Here is an 18,354-nt window from a genome sequence, read left to right on the forward strand (position 1 = left end):
CAGATCTGACACATCGGACTCGGAGATATGATCAGCGTCTTTGCCGAATAGCTCATCAATACCCTCTTCCATAGATAGCTATGTAGCAGATTTCTTTCCTGTACAATGCCCGGAAAGCTATTAATATAACATGGTCAGTAAACCACTAGTCACAGAATTCTGGGACGGAGGTTTATGAATTTACAGCTTGCTCAATGCTCTTCCCCCACATCCCCTGATATCTCGCGCCTTACTAACACTGGCGTATCCAGAAATTTTTGGAAACTAACTGCAGGCGGATGCATTCTTTCCTCCTTGCTCACCAACACGGTACCATCCATCGCATGCAAGCCGGGCACACGCGGTCTGTGGCGCGGGATTTGTTGTAGCTGGGGATTCTTATGGCGAGGAGGGCGTGTGGGGATATGCCGTCTGGGGAGTGGGCGATTGGATTACTGTACTCTTGAGAGTTGCTGAATTGGTGAAAATATCAAGGAGTGGAATTGTTATCCTGTTGGTGAATATAAGTAAGAGCAAGATAGGCGGTAGACGGTAGACCTAGTTGGAGGTTTCATCTTGGGTCACCAGGTGAATCCAAAAGATTGAGACCTGTCGCCTGATAACATACTTAATGATGAAGCTTTTGACAAAGTATGATAAATCTAAGATTCTAAACTTGACTTAATTCAAAGCCAAGGTCGAAAAACAATGATTGGCTATCACATGAAATTTTAAGTTCCAAAGCTGCATGAACAGGCCGTTGGAAAATCACATATGACGTTTCAAACAGTCGTACTCAGGAACCACATGTAAATCTCACACAAATTATTTTCTCGATTACTTTTCATCTGCTTGTGATGCCTTACCCCGGATTTTGCATGTGAAGCTCTTCATTACGGCATTCCTCGCCTCGACCAATGAAATTCGTGCCTCGGTTCATTTCTCCCCACCCTTCCTCTCGGTGTTTTAACTTGTCCTCGGGCTCTCAAAACCAGACTTGAATCCCTCTTTCTCTTGTTCACTATTCTTAACTTCTTCTCTCTACAACAGTACGAATTTGAGAATTATCTTTTTTAGATACTTTTGCTGAATATGTCTCAAGGTATGTGCATGTTTTACGGCGGGAGGACAAGGCTGACCGGAATGGAACATAGCACAGAACAGACTGACGCAAGTCTCCGGACACATCGCGGGCTCTGCGCCTTCAGGAGGAGATGCTCGGGCGAAGATCCTTCAGAAGAACCCAGACGATGTAGGCATTCCCCCTATAAAATACTAACCACCAGAAAATAGCTGACAAGTTGGAACCAGATCGTCGTGACGGCATGCTTGCGTACCGCATTTACGAAAGGTGGAAAGGGAGGTTTCAAAGACACGCCTGCGGCGGATATGCTTGTTGGGGCCCTCAAGTCCCTCATCGAGCGCTCGAATATTGATCCGGGACTGGTGGAGGATATTGCGGTGGGCTCGGTGTTGCCTCCTGGTGGCGGGGCGACTGAGTTCCGTGCTGCTGCACTTGCGGCTGGGTTTCCCGTTTCTGCGGCAGTCAGGAGTTTGAATAGACAGTGTTCGTCTGGATTGCAGGCTTGTGTTGATATTGCGAATGCGATTTCGACTGGCATGATTGAAATTGGTGTTGGCGCTGGTGTGGAGAGTATGAGTTTGCAATATGGGTAAGTCTTTACCACGAGGAATATTGTGGTGGCTTTTGTAATAAGTTTAAAAGCTAACAGGAGTTATTATAGACCCGGTGCTGTCACTGAATTCTCCGAACTCCTCGACTCCCACCCCGAATCCAAGAACTGCAAAGTTTCCATGGGCCTGCTCTCAGAAAAGATGGCCAAGGACCGCAATGTTCCCCGCACACTTCAAGATGCATTTGCAGCATCCTCATATCAAAAGGCAGTCAAGGCACAAGCAGCCGGTCTCTTTGATGAGGAAATCGCTCCTCTTAAGGTCAAATGGGAGGATCCCAAGACCGGAGAAACAAAGGAAATCACAGTAGCTAAAGATGACGGTGTCCGAGATGGCATCACCGCTGAAAGTCTCGCCAAGATCAAGCCTGCCTTCGCCAAAGACGGCTCTATCCACGCTGGAAACGCATCTCAAATATCAGATGGTGCGGCAGCAGTTCTGCTCATGAAGCGCTCTACTGCTGAGCGTCTCGGCCAAAAGATTCTTGGTAAATATGTCGCTGCATCAGTAGCAGGTGTCGCACCTCTGCTCATGGGTATTGGACCTTGGGCAGCTATTCCTAAGGTCTTTGAGAAGGCTGGTATTAGCAAGGACGATGTTGATATCTTTGAGATCAACGAGGCATTTGCTAGTCAGTGTGTTTGGTGTGCGAATGAGTTGGGGCTAGATATGAACAAAGTCAATCCCAAAGGTGGTGCGATTGCGTTTGGACATCCGTTGGGATGTACCGGTGCTAGACAGGTTTCTACGTTGCTTTATGAGTTGAAGAGGAGAGGAGAAAAGGTTGGAGTTACAAGTATGTGCATTGGGACGGGAATGGGGATGGCTGCGGTTTGGGTAGCTGAATAGAGACAATATTAGATGATAAATTGAGATGGAGTGTATGAATACATAGATTGGCATACAATACATTTGGAAAGGAGATGCACCCATGCCTCGGTAGAAATAGGGGGATAGCCTGCGTGCTCGTGACTGCTCTTAGTGCCTAACGCCGCCTAAGATCGTAGCCCCCTGTCCAGCGTTGCGCTTATTGTTGTAACCCTGTCACTGTGGAGCTCACGATAAGGTAAGCATGCAAGGAGGACTGATCTGTGGTGTTCCACGTGGCGTGGAATAAGGAGGAATATACATTTCCTTTGGCAACATGCAGCAAATGGATATTTGTAGAATCTCTAGGAAGCCGTAGATACGTAGGAAGGTAGTATTATTAGTATTAGTATGTGGTGGTATCACTCGATGACTCCCAGTCCCTCGCCTCCACATGACATTGATAGCCTTATCGAACGAGAGCGCTAGTGCCAATCCACTACCCCTCCACGCATCTACCTTGAACCACACTCCACGAATGCCCTCACTACTATCTACCTTCGTACTATCGTGGCTTCTCTATCTGTTTGTAAATGAACTCCGTGTGGTCCTCCTCTCGTCCTTATTCATTCCAACGCTAGTAGACCTGCATTTGACTCCTGACACACTATCCCGCGGTCTTGACGGTAACGCCCGGTCTGCGAACCACTTACAACGGTCCCATCCCATAGAAACAGGCAACAAGGGCCAGACACTTAGGCAAGAGCAACCTACGGAACCTTGACGAAATAACATCTACTCGTACTTGAATCCACCTTCGTACTGTACAGTTCCACGTTTCTTCTACTGCTACCTCTGCTCCTACTTCTCCTTCCGCATCTATCATCCATTCACTTTCGCTTCTGAGTTCTGCCTGCTATACTGCACCCTTGGTTGCAACACCAGGCCGTCGTCGTCTCCATAACATACCATGACATGATATCTCAAAGCTAACTCCACTATGGAATCGCCCAGCGAGATACCCTCTTCTCCCGATCCAAACCCAAAGACACCCACTCCCGAAACTACATCGTCCTCAAGTCAACTGCGGTTCCCCGCTCCAGCCGCAGACGAAAGAGTAAGCAACTGGGTTGAGAGTATCGCCGCCTCCAAAATGTCTGCTCGCAGTGAAGATGGCAGCATTCTCGGCGAGTCGACCTACGAGTTTATTGACACCGATACCGAGAGTCGTGACGATAATGCTACTGAATCTATTGCCTCGACCGACTTCGGTCGTCCAGAAGACGACGTCGCCAGCCTCGCAGATACAGAACGAAGTGGGGAGGATAGTGGGGATGAAGATAACTCGGAGGGAGCTCCGATCCCAACCTTCCCAGGTCTCGACGAAGCTGCCGAGCCCTTTGATACCCCTACGATAGGACGAAACTCGGCTGTCCTACTCGAGGAACATGACACACCCCTTACGCAATCCATCGAATTTGAAGAACCTTTCAGCCTTGGTGCTGAGAATGTTTCCGTCAAACATACAGTCGCAGACTTCCAGGAGGAGCACACTGCTAGGATTGTTGAGGCCTTGAAACTGTCTAATCCACCTCAACGGTTGGTCGTTACTATTCGCCAAACCATGACCAAGCAAGGACTTTCTACCAGAGACCCTCTTCGAATTCTATACGTAGGGAGCCATTCGGCAAAACAAGATATTATCCATAAGCTGGCAAGTTCTGTCACAGCTTCTGTGGAAGGAGTCAAAAAGCTGCGTCAGTCTTCTTCTCAGCTTTACAATGTCGTTCCGGTATCGGCTTTTGGCTCCGAGCGGACTCCAGAGATCGAGCTCATGCACTCGTCTGGCTACCAGATTAATGTGGAAGACTGCACATATGCTTCGACATTGAAGTTTGAGGATGATCCTCAGAAGCCTGATGTTTTGAAGTTGACATTGGACGATAACGTCTCCCACCATTCAGTCCCCGATGAATCTGGATTCATTGTCGAGCCGCCCTGGGAATTACCACATATTGCTGTCTTCTACTGTTCAGATAGTGACGATGTCGATGTCAAACGAACCAGATCGGTTACTAGAAAATTCATGGGTCGTCACAGTGTGCCATCAATTACTATATCACACAGACAGTTATTTGACCGCAGTCAACTGATGTCACTGGATCAACACTCGATCCATATGTGTTTAGAGTCTCGAGCCTCAAATGGTAGGGGTACCATAATTCATCAACGACTCCCTATCGATCTCGCGTCCTTTTTGAACATTGATGCTAGGCAGATGAATAGGAACCTTGCCTATCTCACCGGTCTCCATGAGCCTCCTGCAGAGACAGAAACAATGGTTGCCGGCCCTAAAAAGGTCGAAATCCAGTCATCTAATCCTCCTGACGTGGAGAAGACATCTTATAGTATCAGCGATAGTGTTAGCTTCATCCGTAACCGGAACGGTGCTGAGTGGAGAGCGCTTCTACCAGTTGGGCTGCTTCTCATCAGTGTATTCACAGCAGTTCTCACTGGTATACCAAGTTATCGCTTCTCTTCGAAACCTGCAATCTCCATAAACAGCAAGGTTATGTCGACAATCCCCATTTCATCCACGGTACCAGTAGCCCATCCATCCCTTGTCCAAAGCATTACCTCGCAAACGGCGGGAGCTTCTACGAGTACTCGCACGATTACTGTCACGCATGCTCAAGCTTCAGGACCGAACAGCCTTTCATTAGTTCCGTCGATGGAACTTGGAAAAACGGCCCACGAAGTCCATAGTCAGCCTAATACATCCAAGAAATCTCCATGCTCTGCGGAGATTCTCGGTGATAGGGAAATTTTGATTCGCATTCCTTCTGCTACCAAGCTCAGTTGGCTAACCAAGGAAGCCATGTCTGTTAATATCACCAGAGGTAACGAAACCGTCGATACTGAACGCGCCTACAGCTCTGATGAAGGAATTGTGTTACTGCTGCCGCAGAAAGAGGCTTATGGTCTTCTCAATATTTCAATTATTACGACTCGAAAACCAAGAGTCAATGAGACTTTTCAGGTTGATTTTGGGACCTTTGCATCTCAAACGTGGCAAGCCCTAATGGACAAGATGTGGTCGGTCTTTCCAGAGGAGATGCATCTGGTGGATCCTGCTATCTTCGGGAACTTGCGTTCTTCATTTGATGAAATGACTGAAGAAGCACGAACTCAGTCACAGTCGGCTTGGTCGATCATGGAAGAAGCTAGGAGATTGGCTATGGAGCAAGCTTCTGCAGCTGGTGAGGGAATGACTGATATGGCCAAGCGTTGGTCTCTTGAAGCTGCCAAGCGCAGCGCCATCTTGTCGAAGGAAATCGGAATCCAGATTTCTGATGTAGAAGCCATGGTTCTCAAGCAATTGAATGGCCTCAACCACATGCAAGATCCTCTCAAGGATGGCATCTTCAAAGCTCAAGTCCAAGCGAAGCTCATGTGGTTGAAGATGCAAGGCAAGGAGGAAGAGTACAAGGAATACGCCAAGGCTGCTTTTGAAGCTCTCCATTCCCAAGATGCGGAGTCTAACACAGCGAAGTTGTGCAAGAGTACGAGAGCTGAGCAAAAGAAGAAGAGGACTGACAAGTGGGCGGAGAAGGACGCTGAAATGCTCGCAAGGAAGGCCGCCAGGGCAGCGAAGAAAGCGAACAAAGGGGGCAAGAAGCCTACTTGAGTTGGGTGTGCATACATGCTATCTGTTTTTGATCGTTGGGTTTGGGATTTCGCTATCTTGGTTTTGGAGTTTGCGAGTTGAGATGATTGAGCGGGTATGGGATATGCGTTACACCCCGCGAGGGCTGGTGGACTCTCAGGGCAGATAATGTGTCGACGAGAGAATGATATCCAAGGGAAATACTAGGTTAAGGGCAGCAGGGCATGCACTGATTGATGGTGTAAGGGGGTATTATAGTTCTCTTAGGTATTGCAACATACCCTTTTCATGTAATAGGCGTTAAGTGATGGCTTCGAGTGGAGTAAGATACATTTTTCTACCCTCTGTAAGAAATTTACAGTAAAGATATAATTTTCGAATGCGGAGCCTCACACGATCTAAGTCTCTGAGGAAACTCGCTCCTATGAAACCCCCCCCATTGAAACCATTATGGAACAGCGATGGGATTGATCCTCAAGAAAAGAAAGGGAAGCCATAATCAGGGAAATGACTCTAAAAACTGCAAAGTGTAAAAATAATGAACTACGAGTCTCCATATTGGTCACCTAAAAAATTTGAAGCGCATGTTTTGTGGGAAATATTCATTTCAAGCAGTACGAATAGGGGAGGGGGGTCGTCTATAGGCACGCGCTAGCACCTAACCAGGCTTAAGCGACGACCCGCAAGCGTCCACAGACTGTTTTTGTTTTGATCCCCATCAACACTTTGCATTTGACCACGTCACACGATACCGATCTACTCTATCTTACGGCGGCCATCGATCCTGCGCTCTTTCCCGAATACACACGAATACATACAGTGTTACTTGCATAGATAAATCCAACAATGGCGGACGTCACAGCTAGTTCAGAGCCCACGCTCGAGAAGGAGACAGAGCTTGCTACTAACCCTACTGAGGGCGAGAGTGCTGAGAAGAAGGATGCTCCAGCTGCGGTACGTCCCGTTTTGCCCTTTTTGCCCTTTTTGCCCTTTTAGGCGTTTGCGGGTGTTCGTTAAGATGGGATATCAAGACTTTTACCCCACTTCTACCCCTCTTCGAGGTGCTGATACGATACTAATGTGATACTCGACAGACTTTGACCGAACAGGCAACCAGTGCTGCATCCACTGCTGCATCCGCCGCAACCAACGCTGCTTCCGGCGTCGCTGATAATGTCTTCTCTATGTTTGGAGGCGGCGCGAAGAAGGATAAGGTTGATGAGGAGGAAGACCGTGGTGACAACTCTGGGAGCGCAAAGGCTCAGAAGGCGAAGGCTGCTGAGGAGAACCCTGAGGTACGTTTACATTCACCAATACCTGGAAAACTTGGGAGGGCAAATACTGACATGGAACGTACAGGAGGAAGCACCAGAGTCAGAAGACGTGCACTTCGAGCCCGTTATCCGCCTTACCGAGAAAGTCGATGTCAAGACTAACGAGGAGCTCGAGGAGCAGGTTTTCAAGATGCGCGCCAAGCTGTTTAAGTTTGTCAAGGACAGCAATGAGTGGAAGGAGCGTGGAACTGGTGACGTTAGGTTGTTGAAGCACAAGGAGAACGGGAAGACTAGATTGGTTATGCGAAGAGATAAGACTTTGAAGGTCTGCGCCAACCACTATGGTACGTATTGGATGTTGAGAGGTTGGGGGTAATGCTAATGGCTCAACAGTCGTCCCTGAGATGAAGCTCTCTCCCAACGTCGGATCCGACAGGAGTTGGGTTTGGAACGCCGCTGCTGATGTTAGTGAGGGGGAACCAGAGGCTCAGACTCTTGCCATTCGATTTGCCAACTCCGAGAGTGAGTTTTCCTTGCCTCTCCTACCTGTGTTTGCCGCAACTGATATGTGACATAGATGCAAACCTTTTCAAGGAAGCTTTCCTCAAGGCCCAACAGGAAAACGAGATCCTCTTCTCCGACAAGTCGTAATGGACCTATTTACATATTTTGGTTTCGATTCAGCACAAGCATAAGCCCTTATTCCCCAACTCAGTCACGACAGTCACGAACTCCTTTAGCACGAACAAATACCATTCCCCCTATACGATGTCCATGCTTTTCATGAAGAAAGCAGACATCCCCTCTTGTAAACAGCATTCTCCTGATTTTGAGAGGCCTTGACAAATCTGGCGGTCTTGGTCTTTGCACACCCCAGATGACGTGGAGTACAATCATAGATTTGATGATGGTGGTGGATTGGATGGATGCTCCTAAGATCAGCTCAGACTCGGCTATCTTACGTTGCTGGGTATAAAACCATGGCCAGAGTGCAATGAAAATGTAGTTAGACTAAATAGCAGTCCTTCTTTGACCCCCAATCTTGGTTGTGATTGTGCAGCTTGGAACATATTTCTCACCCTGAAGTGAATTCTAGTGACTCCCTTCGCTCTTTTGAAACCCTTTTGAACCCTTTTCGCGTCTTCTCTCCACTTCATCTTATCAACTCAAGTCAACCTTAACGTCAACTCTAATAACCTATTACTATTTTATTAGTAGCATACCTCTCAGACATTCCTTCTCCACCCTCCCATACTACAACGACCTGGGTCACTCCACCTTTTCTCTAGAAGTCGCAGCCTTACCTCTCAGGCGCCAATTTAGCCCCATATTTTCGCCAACCCCACGTCTCTCCAGCGCGCCACAGGCTCGTTCCGCGTCGAACCTCTCTCCATCTCTCCTCCCACCAGAATTCACCAATATCCTCTCAACTCAGTGCCAACACCGTCAAAATGGTCGCGGATGTAAGTGGATTACCAACCAGCGGCTCGCCTTCTTTACGCAACGCGCAAAGGCTCAACGATCGCGTCGCGACACAGCTAACCCGGGCAACAGATCAAGCGCACCGTGAAGCTCATCACTGAGCAGAAGAACATGTATGTGCACTTTGGATGGAATAACTATCTATTGCAGAGATGCTGAACAGTGTAATAGCGACAAGCCGTCCGAGGTCGAGGGGTTTCCCATGAAGACATGGAGCATTGAGATCTACCTCCTGGATGAAGCTGGAAATGAGAAGCCTGCGACCTGCTTCACCAAGGCCGTTTACAACTTGCACCCTTCGTTTGCCAATCCCATACAGAGTACGTCTTGTTACCCTGACCCAGCTCTTACACCAGGGCAATGACAATGGCTAATCCTTCCGTGTAAACAGCTTTCACTGAAGCACCCTTCCGCTGCGAGAACGAGGGATGGGGTGAGTTTGATATGTCAATCGATTGCTACACGACCGAAAAAGGTGGGAAGAATACACTGCTTCACGATCTCAACTTCGCCAAACCCCACTACGAATCCAAGCACCCCGTTGTCTTCAAGAACCCATCCGCGTCCCTAATCAATCTGCTAAGAGAGACCGGTCCCGTTGGTGACGAGAATGGTGCGCGCAAGAAGGAGGAGAAGAAGCGGAAGAGAACGACAGGTAGCGTTGACATGGAGAAATTGGCAGATGGACTGGTTAAGCTGGATGAGGAGCAGCTGTTGCATGTTGTGCAATTGATACACGACAACAAGTCTGATGATACTTACACCAAGAATGATATTGAGCGTAAGAATTTCCAAAAACCAGAGTAAGGAGGGTTTGAAGCTAATCTGACGTTTGTGTTACAGAGGGCGAATTCCACGTCGATCTTTACACGCTTCCGGAGACATTGGTCAAGATGCTTTGGGACTATATTTTGACGACCCAGCGCTGACGTCTCGATAATGGACTAGGTGTCGGCGTTATCATTTAAGTATGCCTTGGATGATGACCACGGAAGCGTTGGCCATTTCCCGCTTTGCTTCACTGCACTGATTGCACTGTACAGCCATACCCCCTCTCCAAACTCGCGCTATGGAATTCGCACACCGTGGTTCTACTTCACCACAGCGTCTATTCTCGGTCAAGGAGGAAATTCGGCGAGGCTTCTCGCCCATCTTTCACGCAATTGCTGGTCATAGGTTGTTTCTAAGTATCGCATGAGCTTTTCTAATTCTCATTTTCATTGAAAAATTTACTCTGCGGCCGGCGTTATTTGAAACTCTTTGCGACAGGGCATGGATGGGGCATACCATGGCGTGGCATGGCATGAAAGGATTGCGCGATTCTTCAATTTATCAAGTCAACTGTAAGGCGTTGGCAGTGCTTTGCATTTATGGGGAATCAATATGTATTTAGGACGGCGGTGAAGGAAGGTGGACTGCTAGAGGTTAGCTTGATCCGGACAGATAAATGGAAACGTCTTCAAATATATAGATCCTGAGTTTATGCGGTGATGTGTGATATGTGACGTGTGTATTGAGAAAGTCGGATACACTGGGAATGCCGCAAAAGCTTTGGAAGACCTGGCCTTCCAAGAGAGTTTCCCACCTAGTTCTCAGATTGTGATCTGAACATACTCTCTCAAGCACCAAAGGACTTTTACATCACACGAATCATACAATTTTAAAAGTAAAGTGAGGCTTTCAGCCAGTAGGACGAGTTTCACCTCAGGAGTGAGTAAAAGTAAGCCCTTTTTGACCTTGTATTGATAATCAAATATGGGTATCTTGAATGCATCCCCCCTTCCTTTGCCTTCCAATGGCAGATACTCTTGTCCAATACGCCAGAGTAGCGATCTCGGGGTATCATCACCTATTATAATTAGGTGTACCATCCCTAGGTAAGTCCTCGAAGAGCTGTTCTGCTGTCGACCTTGGTCCTAGTGCTAGAAGTTTGTGGTGGGAACCGTTGACTTGCTTCGTTTCAAGAACCCCAGCCAGTCGTTATGCCCGAGATTTTGACGGCATAGAGCTGTGAATTGTGTGACTTGTAGAGCGCTGACTGCTCTTTCAATCATCATCCCCAAAACTAAGCTTGATCTTTTTCCCTTTCTTCGCAGTCTTGCCCATGCCCATGCCCTTGCCTTTAGCAGCATCCCCCTTCTTGCCCTCTCCTGCCTTCGAAATCTTGTCTTTCGTGCTCGTTTTACTAGCAAGCTTTGTGGTGTTTTCCTCTTCATCCTCATCGCCCCCGACAATCCTTCCCACTTTCCTCTTCTTCGCTGCCCCAATTGCCGCAACAGCAACTGCAGCGGCAGTCTTCTCCCTCGCCCCCTCTGCATCCATCTTCTTCCCCTCCACAGCTCCTTCTTTTTCTCCTTCTCCTTCTCCTTCTTCCCTAGCTTCCCTCTCCTCCCACTCGCTTTTCGTCAACGTCTCTCCGCTCCCCTCATCGAAATACACAGGCTCATCCTCAGCCTCGTCTTCCGCTGTCCGCGCTTTCTTGGGGCGCGCGGCTTGGAATTCGTTGCGGCCGCCTGAAGAGGCGTTGCTTTCTTGGAGGCGCGCGAGGAAGGGCGGGAGGGTACTGTCATAGGAGAGGTTTTTGGGCGTTATTTTTGACATTGTTTTTAGGGGGGTTGAATTGTAGAAAAATGATTTGAGGTCGTCGATACCTAAGGTAGGTAGGTGGTAGGTGGATTCTTAGATATGTAATACTAAATTAAGCGATAATTTACTTCTAAGCTGCAGTAAATAGAATTCTTTACTACTTTAGTAACAATACTAGAAGAAAAGTGTGAGATTTCCTTACTGGGTACTTTTGGGGCAGACTTGAGGCAGTGGGGCATGGAGTTGTTCGTCAGATGTGCCTTTCCCCGCTTCCCTCCCCCCCTTTCAGCTGCATTAGACCGCGACTTGTGTTACCTGCGGACAGATTGAACACGTCGGCCTTTGTGGTTTTCAAGTCTTTGTTTACACAGATACAACTTCTATTTGTTGATTTATATGCCGTGTATTATCACATGTCACATCAAGCAAGTGCAATGGTTCGTTCAAGTGCATCTAAACCTGCTACAGGCTCACAGCTACCCTCCCCACATTGTGACATTCTTCATTTCTTGCTCTGAAATTCAGAATAAGAGAAGTCTCTGGGTCTTCTGTATTTAGATACGATTCCAAGTCCTTCAATACGACGCCATACTAGTCAGAGAGTTGGTGGCTATAATGTCATTCTAAGGTTTTGCATCGATGTCATGGTCGGGAATTGCTTCATATGCGTCAAAGTTGACAAGTAGTCAGCATGGTTGGTCAATTGCTTGTTTGGTGTTTCGCAAATAGTAACAGAATGCAACGAAATAGTTTTCTTTTTCAGACCACCAGACCACTCCTTCAAGAAGTGAGGGGGTCGTATTACATTTAGTTCTACCACCAGGTAGCAAAGAGGGGAACATTAGGGCACGCTCTGTTTAGAAAGGATAATGGGTATGGGGAGCATTGGGTATATATAGGGTGGTGGTTTTCTCTCAATATCAAAGCATCGCAACTGATCACAACAATCATTCAGCCAGGGTTCCATAGTTCATCTCTCATTCCTAAGTGCTCTGAATTCCACCTCAGGCTTTCTTCTTCAGAAAGCCATACTTGCCACCATGGTTCGCCTTACCTTATCCCTGATCACGGCCTTTCTGGCCAGCACTTATCTGGCCTCCCCTATTCTCCCCGACACGACCACAACCGAAGACGAGCTTGTCGCCCTATACGGTCCCATGTCAACCTGGAAAGAAATCAAGCTTGTCGATGCATTCCCCGGTGCCCTTATAGACGGCGCGCCCGCCGACCCTAACGTCGTCTACGCGCGTATCCCACCCACAATCGCCAACAAAACCCCTAATATTGCTCCTCGCGACGACTCCAGTGCCCAAGAGTGCTACAACGGCGACAGCTCACTTCTTTGGACCTCGCAATACCAGATGCGCTCCGTACTCGCCCACTTCTGTACCGATGCCTCGAATCACGGAATCAGCAATGGCGCTGAATACGGCGGTACTTACACCAAGTACCTATCTGCATCTGGCTCTTGGGCTGACTTCACGGACTCGTACGGCGTGGTGACACCATGGGTTGTAAGGATAACTGGCTCTTTAATTTTACCCCACCCCCTTCTATCATGTTTCGTCTTATGTACTCCAACTACTCCTTACATACTTCCTAGAAAGGGAAATTGCTCTTCTTCTGCTCTCAAAACGCTCTTGGAGAGGAAATAACTAATTCCGCCGTGATCTAGTGGTACTGGATCAAAGTCAACAACGGGTTCATATTCAATTTCGACTATTGTGTGAAAAACCTCAATGACATTCTTAATTGCCGCGGTGGTATTCCGGATAGCCGCGGTGGAAATTGGGATTATGACAATGGGGGACAGACAAGCGGCAAAGTCAGGCCGGCTTCCTGGAAATAGGTAGTACGAGTTGTAGGGTTCTTCCACGCAATGTTGTGGTAGTAGATTGTTCAATAATGGGGTGAGGGGCTTCTTTTCAACGATGGGTTCTTTTGAGTCTAAGAAGTTTTTGATAATGGCTTGGATTTAATCGTGGACTATTTTAAATAAGTGTAGGACTTGGAAATCTTATTCTCAACGGCTGCTCTTGAAGGACAACATCTAGGAGGATCATTCGTTAATAGCAATCCAATCAATTCCCAACGGAAACATTTTCTGGAAATCGAGGCCACCTCTCAAGGGCTGGAGGCTTGAAGATGGAACGTTTATTTCAGTGAGAAATCAAGTGGTGAAAGGAGACCTCAAAGCTAACATCGAGAAAACGATATCTGGGACACCAATCAGATAGCCGCTTGAACAAGCTACTAATACTTACTACTCGAGTATGGCATCCTATCGAGTCTACCTTAGAGATACAATAGCTGTAGAAAAACCAGACAGAGCTTTTTGATATGCTGTTGATTACTTAGTCGTGCACGGAACCTTGATATCCAAAGTAATTATACGATAACCAAGCTAAGGTAAGGTCTCTTATATTGCCAGTCCCAAGCGCCATGATCAAAACTTCTAAAGTGCAACCAAAAGAATAAGAGAGATTTAGTTCATGTGCAACCATGTACAGTATCAAGTCAGCCTCAATTCATAAGACATGTCCCTCTTCTTCGAGGATACGGTAGAAACTTGAAGCAAAAGCTCTTGATTGTTCGGCACGTGTGTGGCGTTCTTGCCTCCCCTTCGGATAGGAGAAGGATCAATGTGCACAACACAACCATGACAAGAAGTTCATCTTTATCGTAAAGAACAATCAAAATCAAGAATACGTATACATCTATACATGTACATATTACACAAAAACGGTCAAGGTAAGGTTGGTCACCTCCATGTGCAATTATAAGCCTGACCTGACCCAACAGAATACGAGACTTGACCTGATTAGTATTTTTTTGCCAAGACACCAAGGGGCTATTTAGCCGAAAGATTCCTCTCTGCAGCGGCAACGGCCCATGGCCATGCCATCTCTCTAAAACTCCCTATCGGAAAAGTACCTTACCCAGACCCAGACCTGTCCTGTCTGTCCTGTCCCCTTCATCTGCCAACCGGCATCGACAACCTTCACCCACCCATCAACCCGCCCACCTACCTCGTCGCCGACCCCTTCGAACGTGTATGCAATAACCCATCCTGCACTCGTCTATTGCATCGACAGTGCGAAAGACGAGCACTCGCAACTGCCTCCGACGCGTCATCGCAGGGTGCGTTTGGTTTCTTTCCAAGAGGACATCTCCTCCATCCACTCGTTTACCAGCCAGGAATCGTCCGTCGAGGTCTGCACATAGCTCTTACGATTCCTTCCGTTCAATCCTGCGTTTCTGAATACCTATTGTAATATCTACGCCTGTCGACAAAGCCTCACGATTCTGGGATCGGCCCCCTTTTAACGAACCCTCGACCGCGGGAAAAAAAATAAAAAGACCAACATCGCCTCAATGGATCTCGTACATAGAGCCCTGAAGCGACTGCCTTCGACGCAGAAGCTGCCGACGGTAGACGATGTCAAAGCCAAGACGAAAGTGACATCGAGACTGGCGTTCTTTCGGAGGCCGCTTAGATTAAGGGGCAATTCGAGCATTTCTATACCTCTCGGCGTCGTTCTTCTTTTCCCATGTATTGTTGTTGTGTTGATATTGGTGCTCTTTGTCCGACATCCTAAATCAGGGGTCGGCATATTAATGCCTGCTGGCGCACCACCAGCTATCAGGTTCGTCGAGCTCCAACCAACAGCTATGAGATGTGGCGCAGGTGTGCTAATTTTTTGGCAATTATAGAAAAATCAGTGAAGAACACGACAAGGTCTTCGTCACAGGCTGCTTAGAGCCTGATACCTCGCAACCACGAGCGAACGCGGCTTTCGTGGTGTTGGCACGGAACAAGGAGTTGGATGGCGTTATACAGTCTGTCAAATCCATCGAGCGACACTTCAACAGGTGGTATCATTATCCCTACGTATTCCTCAACGATGCAGAATTCAACTCGACGTTCAGAGAGACAATCCAGAACTACACAAGTGGCACCGTGGAATTTGGAAAGATCGACCATAAGTACTGGGATTTCCCTCCCTGGATCGATCCAAAGGTTGCAAAGGAGGGTATTGCGAAACAGGGAGACGCTGCTATCATGTACGGTGGGATGGAGAGTTACCACGCCATGTGCAGATTCTACTCGGGGTATGCAAAAAACCGTTCTTTAAAAAGGTCAAGTGCTGACAGACTACAGATACTTTTACAAGCATGAGCTATTGGCTAAGTATGAATGGTACTGGCGTCTAGAGCCAGAAATCAAGTATTTCTGCGACATTACATAGTACGTCTAGTCTCAGTGAACTAACGACATGAATGCTGATATTATTTAGTGACCCATTCCTCAAAATGATCGAAACAAACAAGACATACGGTTTCACCATCGCAGTTAAGGAATTGAAAGAAACCGTTCCTAACATCTTTCGCTACGCATCTGCATACAAGAGAGTCAACAACATAACCTCCCAAGGTCTATGGGAAATGTTCGTTGAGCCTCAGCCAGAGAAACCAAAGGAGGAGCCAGCAGAAGATACCAAGCAGAGCCCTCTTCCGGAAGATGTCCTCCGCGGCGATCCATCTCGCACGTCCATACCGGAAATCGACCCCGAGAACATGGAGGGCGAGAAATATAATATGTGCCATTTCTGGTCCAACTTCGAAATCGCCAGGCTCAGTTGGTTCAGGAGTAAGGAATACGAAGATTTCTTCCAAATGATGGATCGCAGTGGAGGATTCTGGATGGAGCGAGTAAGTTAAAATGTTCTCAAGTCTAATTCTACAGAATGCTAACAAATCGCAGTGGGGTGATGCACCAATCCACTCCCTCGCCGCAGGCGCTCTCCTCGCCCCCAAAGACATCCACTACTTCCGCGACTTTGGCTACAGACACACCACCATTCAACATTGTCCCGCAAATGCCCCCTCCCGCCAAATAACACCTCGACCCCCGTTCCTCGAGATGACGACCCTGGACGAGAAGAAACGGAAAGAAGAAGACGAGTACTGGGACTCCTGGGACACCGTCAAAGAAAACGGCGTGGGCTGTAGATGTAGATGCGATACCGACATTGTGGATGTAGAAGGCAAGCAAGGATCCTGTCTTGCGGAGTGGGTAGACGTTGCTGGTGGCTGGGCAAGTCCTTGATGTACGAATGAGATGACGAAACCAGAGAGTGGAAAAGGAAGGAAGGGCGTACGGAACCTAACCGACATACGCCCTAGACCATGGATAGAACATCCTGGGTTGGGACGCGGATGGGTTATTTGTATGTGATGTGAACGCAGAACTGAGCAGAAGAAGGGAATTTGGCCGTTCCCGCTTGTATTGAAGGTTAACGGACGATGCATTGCGGCGTTTTTTTTGGGGGCTGGTAGGACCTAAGTCTATATCTCAATGTGGAAATACATTTGATCATTATGTTCTGGTCTTGCTACACGTGTTGAAGTGAACTTATGGGTTGATTTGGTCTTTCACGAGGTAAGCATTTATTGGACTTGAGAAGCAAGTGTTGGAGAGCAAGTGCTGATTCCAAACTACGAGGATGCCAGAGAATAAACGTTACGAGAAACCGGTTCCTTGCTCCCTGACAACCTTTCAGCATACAAAAGAAAAGCCATCTGCGCCCACAAGCATAAGATATACATCGTTGGCTCAGGTGTTGCAACCATTTCCTATTCCTCAACCGATAAACAAAATACACTCAATACTCAATGCTTGTTAACATCGAATGCAACAAACAGCTTCGTCAACTATTGTACGTTGACGTGGTAGGGAACCCTTGTCTCGATCATTCAGTATTCTCAACCACACTTGCAACTGTTTTCTGATTGAATTGCAAAAAGATGCGTCCTTTTTCTATTGGTGAGGCGCCTCTGTCACAAGTTAAAACCTTTTTAATGGCTGGTATTTGATCCAAATCGCTGCGCCCCTTGTAAGAACATCAATTGCATCCTTGAACCGGATCTGCACAAGGAGTGATCCTGTATGCTTCGTGGCAACCCGAACCGGTTGTCCTCGATCGCTTGAGGCGTATCGATGTTTCGACCTCGGCGTGTTCCACGTCTTCTCGTTGTCGTTTCTGGCCATTGGTGGTCTTCTGGTGTTCAAAGCTCCCATGGCCGTCTTCAAGCAGGTTTATGTAAGTTTTTCCATCGACAGTCTTGGAACTTTGCACTGGCTCTTTCTGGACTTCGGATTCCTTCTCCTTCAGACTGTCCTCAGAGCTCAACCGCTCCTTGAAAAACCACTCATCGTCAGCATCTATAATAAGATGGCAGCCTTCGATCAAGGCATCGGATTGCGTCCACGGTGTATTGTCGGACCTTGGATGCTTCTCGTCGAGATGCGCCAAGTAGTAACCCATGGTTATATTTGGCATACAAACCGAGCAGGACTTGGGGCAATCGACCAGATAGAAGTAGTCAAGCTCATCATCGAAAGAACTTCCCTCTTTTGACTCTTTCAGTGCTTGGTCACGCAGTACGATGTCCTGAGGTCTAATCATGTACGTGTAAAGATCATCCCAGTAGTTTGATTCCGGGCTTGTGCTTGGTTCCGGGCTTGGGGCACCTGAACGACTATGGCTACGAGATCTTTCGGATGCGGCTGGAAGAACTTGCGGGTTCTTGGATTGCGGTGCTGAGCTGTTCCCAGAATATCCCGAGAGAACAGGACTGTCCGGTGTGGTGTTGGAGCGTGACGATGGAGGGTTGCTAAAAATGCTCAGACCAACAGAGGGAGAATGGAAGTCCACTGAGGCAGGGGACGGAATCAGTTGTTCGTTTCGACAGCATATCTTTCCTGTCTGATCCTTGTCAGCCAACAAAGTCTTCGCCAACTCCGCGAACACTGAGCCCTCCTCTTGAGCTCTCTCCCTTGCGAGCTCTTTGTCTCGCTTC

The 18,354-nt window shown here is 47.8% G+C and overlaps 6 protein-coding genes across 6 annotated transcripts; 5 read left to right on the top strand and 1 right to left on the bottom strand.

Annotated features, from left to right (window-relative positions):
* Positions 1-1,071: 1,071 nt before the first annotated feature.
* POT1 (3-ketoacyl-CoA thiolase, peroxisomal) lies at positions 1,072-2,523 on the top strand (the record flags this gene model as incomplete). Its single annotated transcript, XM_031148848.1, has 4 exons — positions 1,072-1,081; positions 1,134-1,231; positions 1,291-1,652; positions 1,725-2,523. The coding sequence occupies 4 exons, from the start codon at positions 1,072-1,074 to the stop codon at positions 2,521-2,523; spliced, it is 1,269 nt and encodes a 422-aa protein (XP_031006397.1).
* A 958-nt stretch (positions 2,524-3,481) lies between these two features.
* Positions 3,482-6,169, top strand: LHYA1_G003883 (uncharacterized protein; the record flags this gene model as incomplete). The annotated part of the gene is made up of 1 exon (XM_031148849.1): positions 3,482-6,169. One exon carries the CDS (start codon positions 3,482-3,484, stop codon positions 6,167-6,169), a length of 2,688 nt encoding a protein of 895 aa, XP_031006396.1.
* An 813-nt stretch (positions 6,170-6,982) lies between these two features.
* Positions 6,983-8,073, top strand: sbp1 (Ran-specific GTPase-activating protein; the record flags this gene model as incomplete). Its single annotated transcript, XM_031148850.1, has 5 exons — positions 6,983-7,102; positions 7,243-7,443; positions 7,508-7,766; positions 7,816-7,944; positions 8,000-8,073. Coding segments are annotated over 5 exons (783 nt in total), but the record flags the coding sequence as incomplete, so codon positions are not given.
* Positions 8,074-8,873: 800 nt separating this feature from the next.
* On the top strand, positions 8,874-10,080 carry TAF14 (Transcription initiation factor TFIID subunit; the record flags this gene model as incomplete). The annotated part of the gene is made up of 6 exons (XM_031148851.1): positions 8,874-8,885; positions 8,977-9,017; positions 9,076-9,224; positions 9,296-9,685; positions 9,748-9,791; positions 9,853-10,080. 6 exons carry the CDS (start codon positions 8,874-8,876, stop codon positions 10,078-10,080), a joined length of 864 nt encoding a protein of 287 aa, XP_031006398.1.
* An 870-nt stretch (positions 10,081-10,950) lies between these two features.
* On the bottom strand, positions 10,951-11,505 carry LHYA1_G003886 (uncharacterized protein; the record flags this gene model as incomplete). Its single annotated transcript, XM_031148852.1, has 1 exon — positions 10,951-11,505. The coding sequence occupies one exon, from the start codon at positions 11,503-11,505 to the stop codon at positions 10,951-10,953; it is 555 nt and encodes a 184-aa protein (XP_031006401.1).
* Positions 11,506-14,865: 3,360 nt separating this feature from the next.
* Positions 14,866-16,600, top strand: omh4 (O-glycoside alpha-1,2-mannosyltransferase-like protein; the record flags this gene model as incomplete). The annotated part of the gene is made up of 4 exons (XM_031148853.1): positions 14,866-15,178; positions 15,219-15,603; positions 15,789-16,203; positions 16,256-16,600. The coding sequence occupies 4 exons, from the start codon at positions 14,866-14,868 to the stop codon at positions 16,598-16,600; spliced, it is 1,458 nt and encodes a 485-aa protein (XP_031006400.1).
* Positions 16,601-18,354: the final 1,754 nt, after the last annotated feature.

This window comes from Lachnellula hyalina (assembly GCF_007821495.1).
Source record: "Lachnellula hyalina strain CBS 185.66 chromosome Unknown contig00045, whole genome shotgun sequence".
NCBI lineage: Eukaryota > Fungi > Ascomycota > Leotiomycetes > Helotiales > Lachnaceae > Lachnellula > Lachnellula hyalina.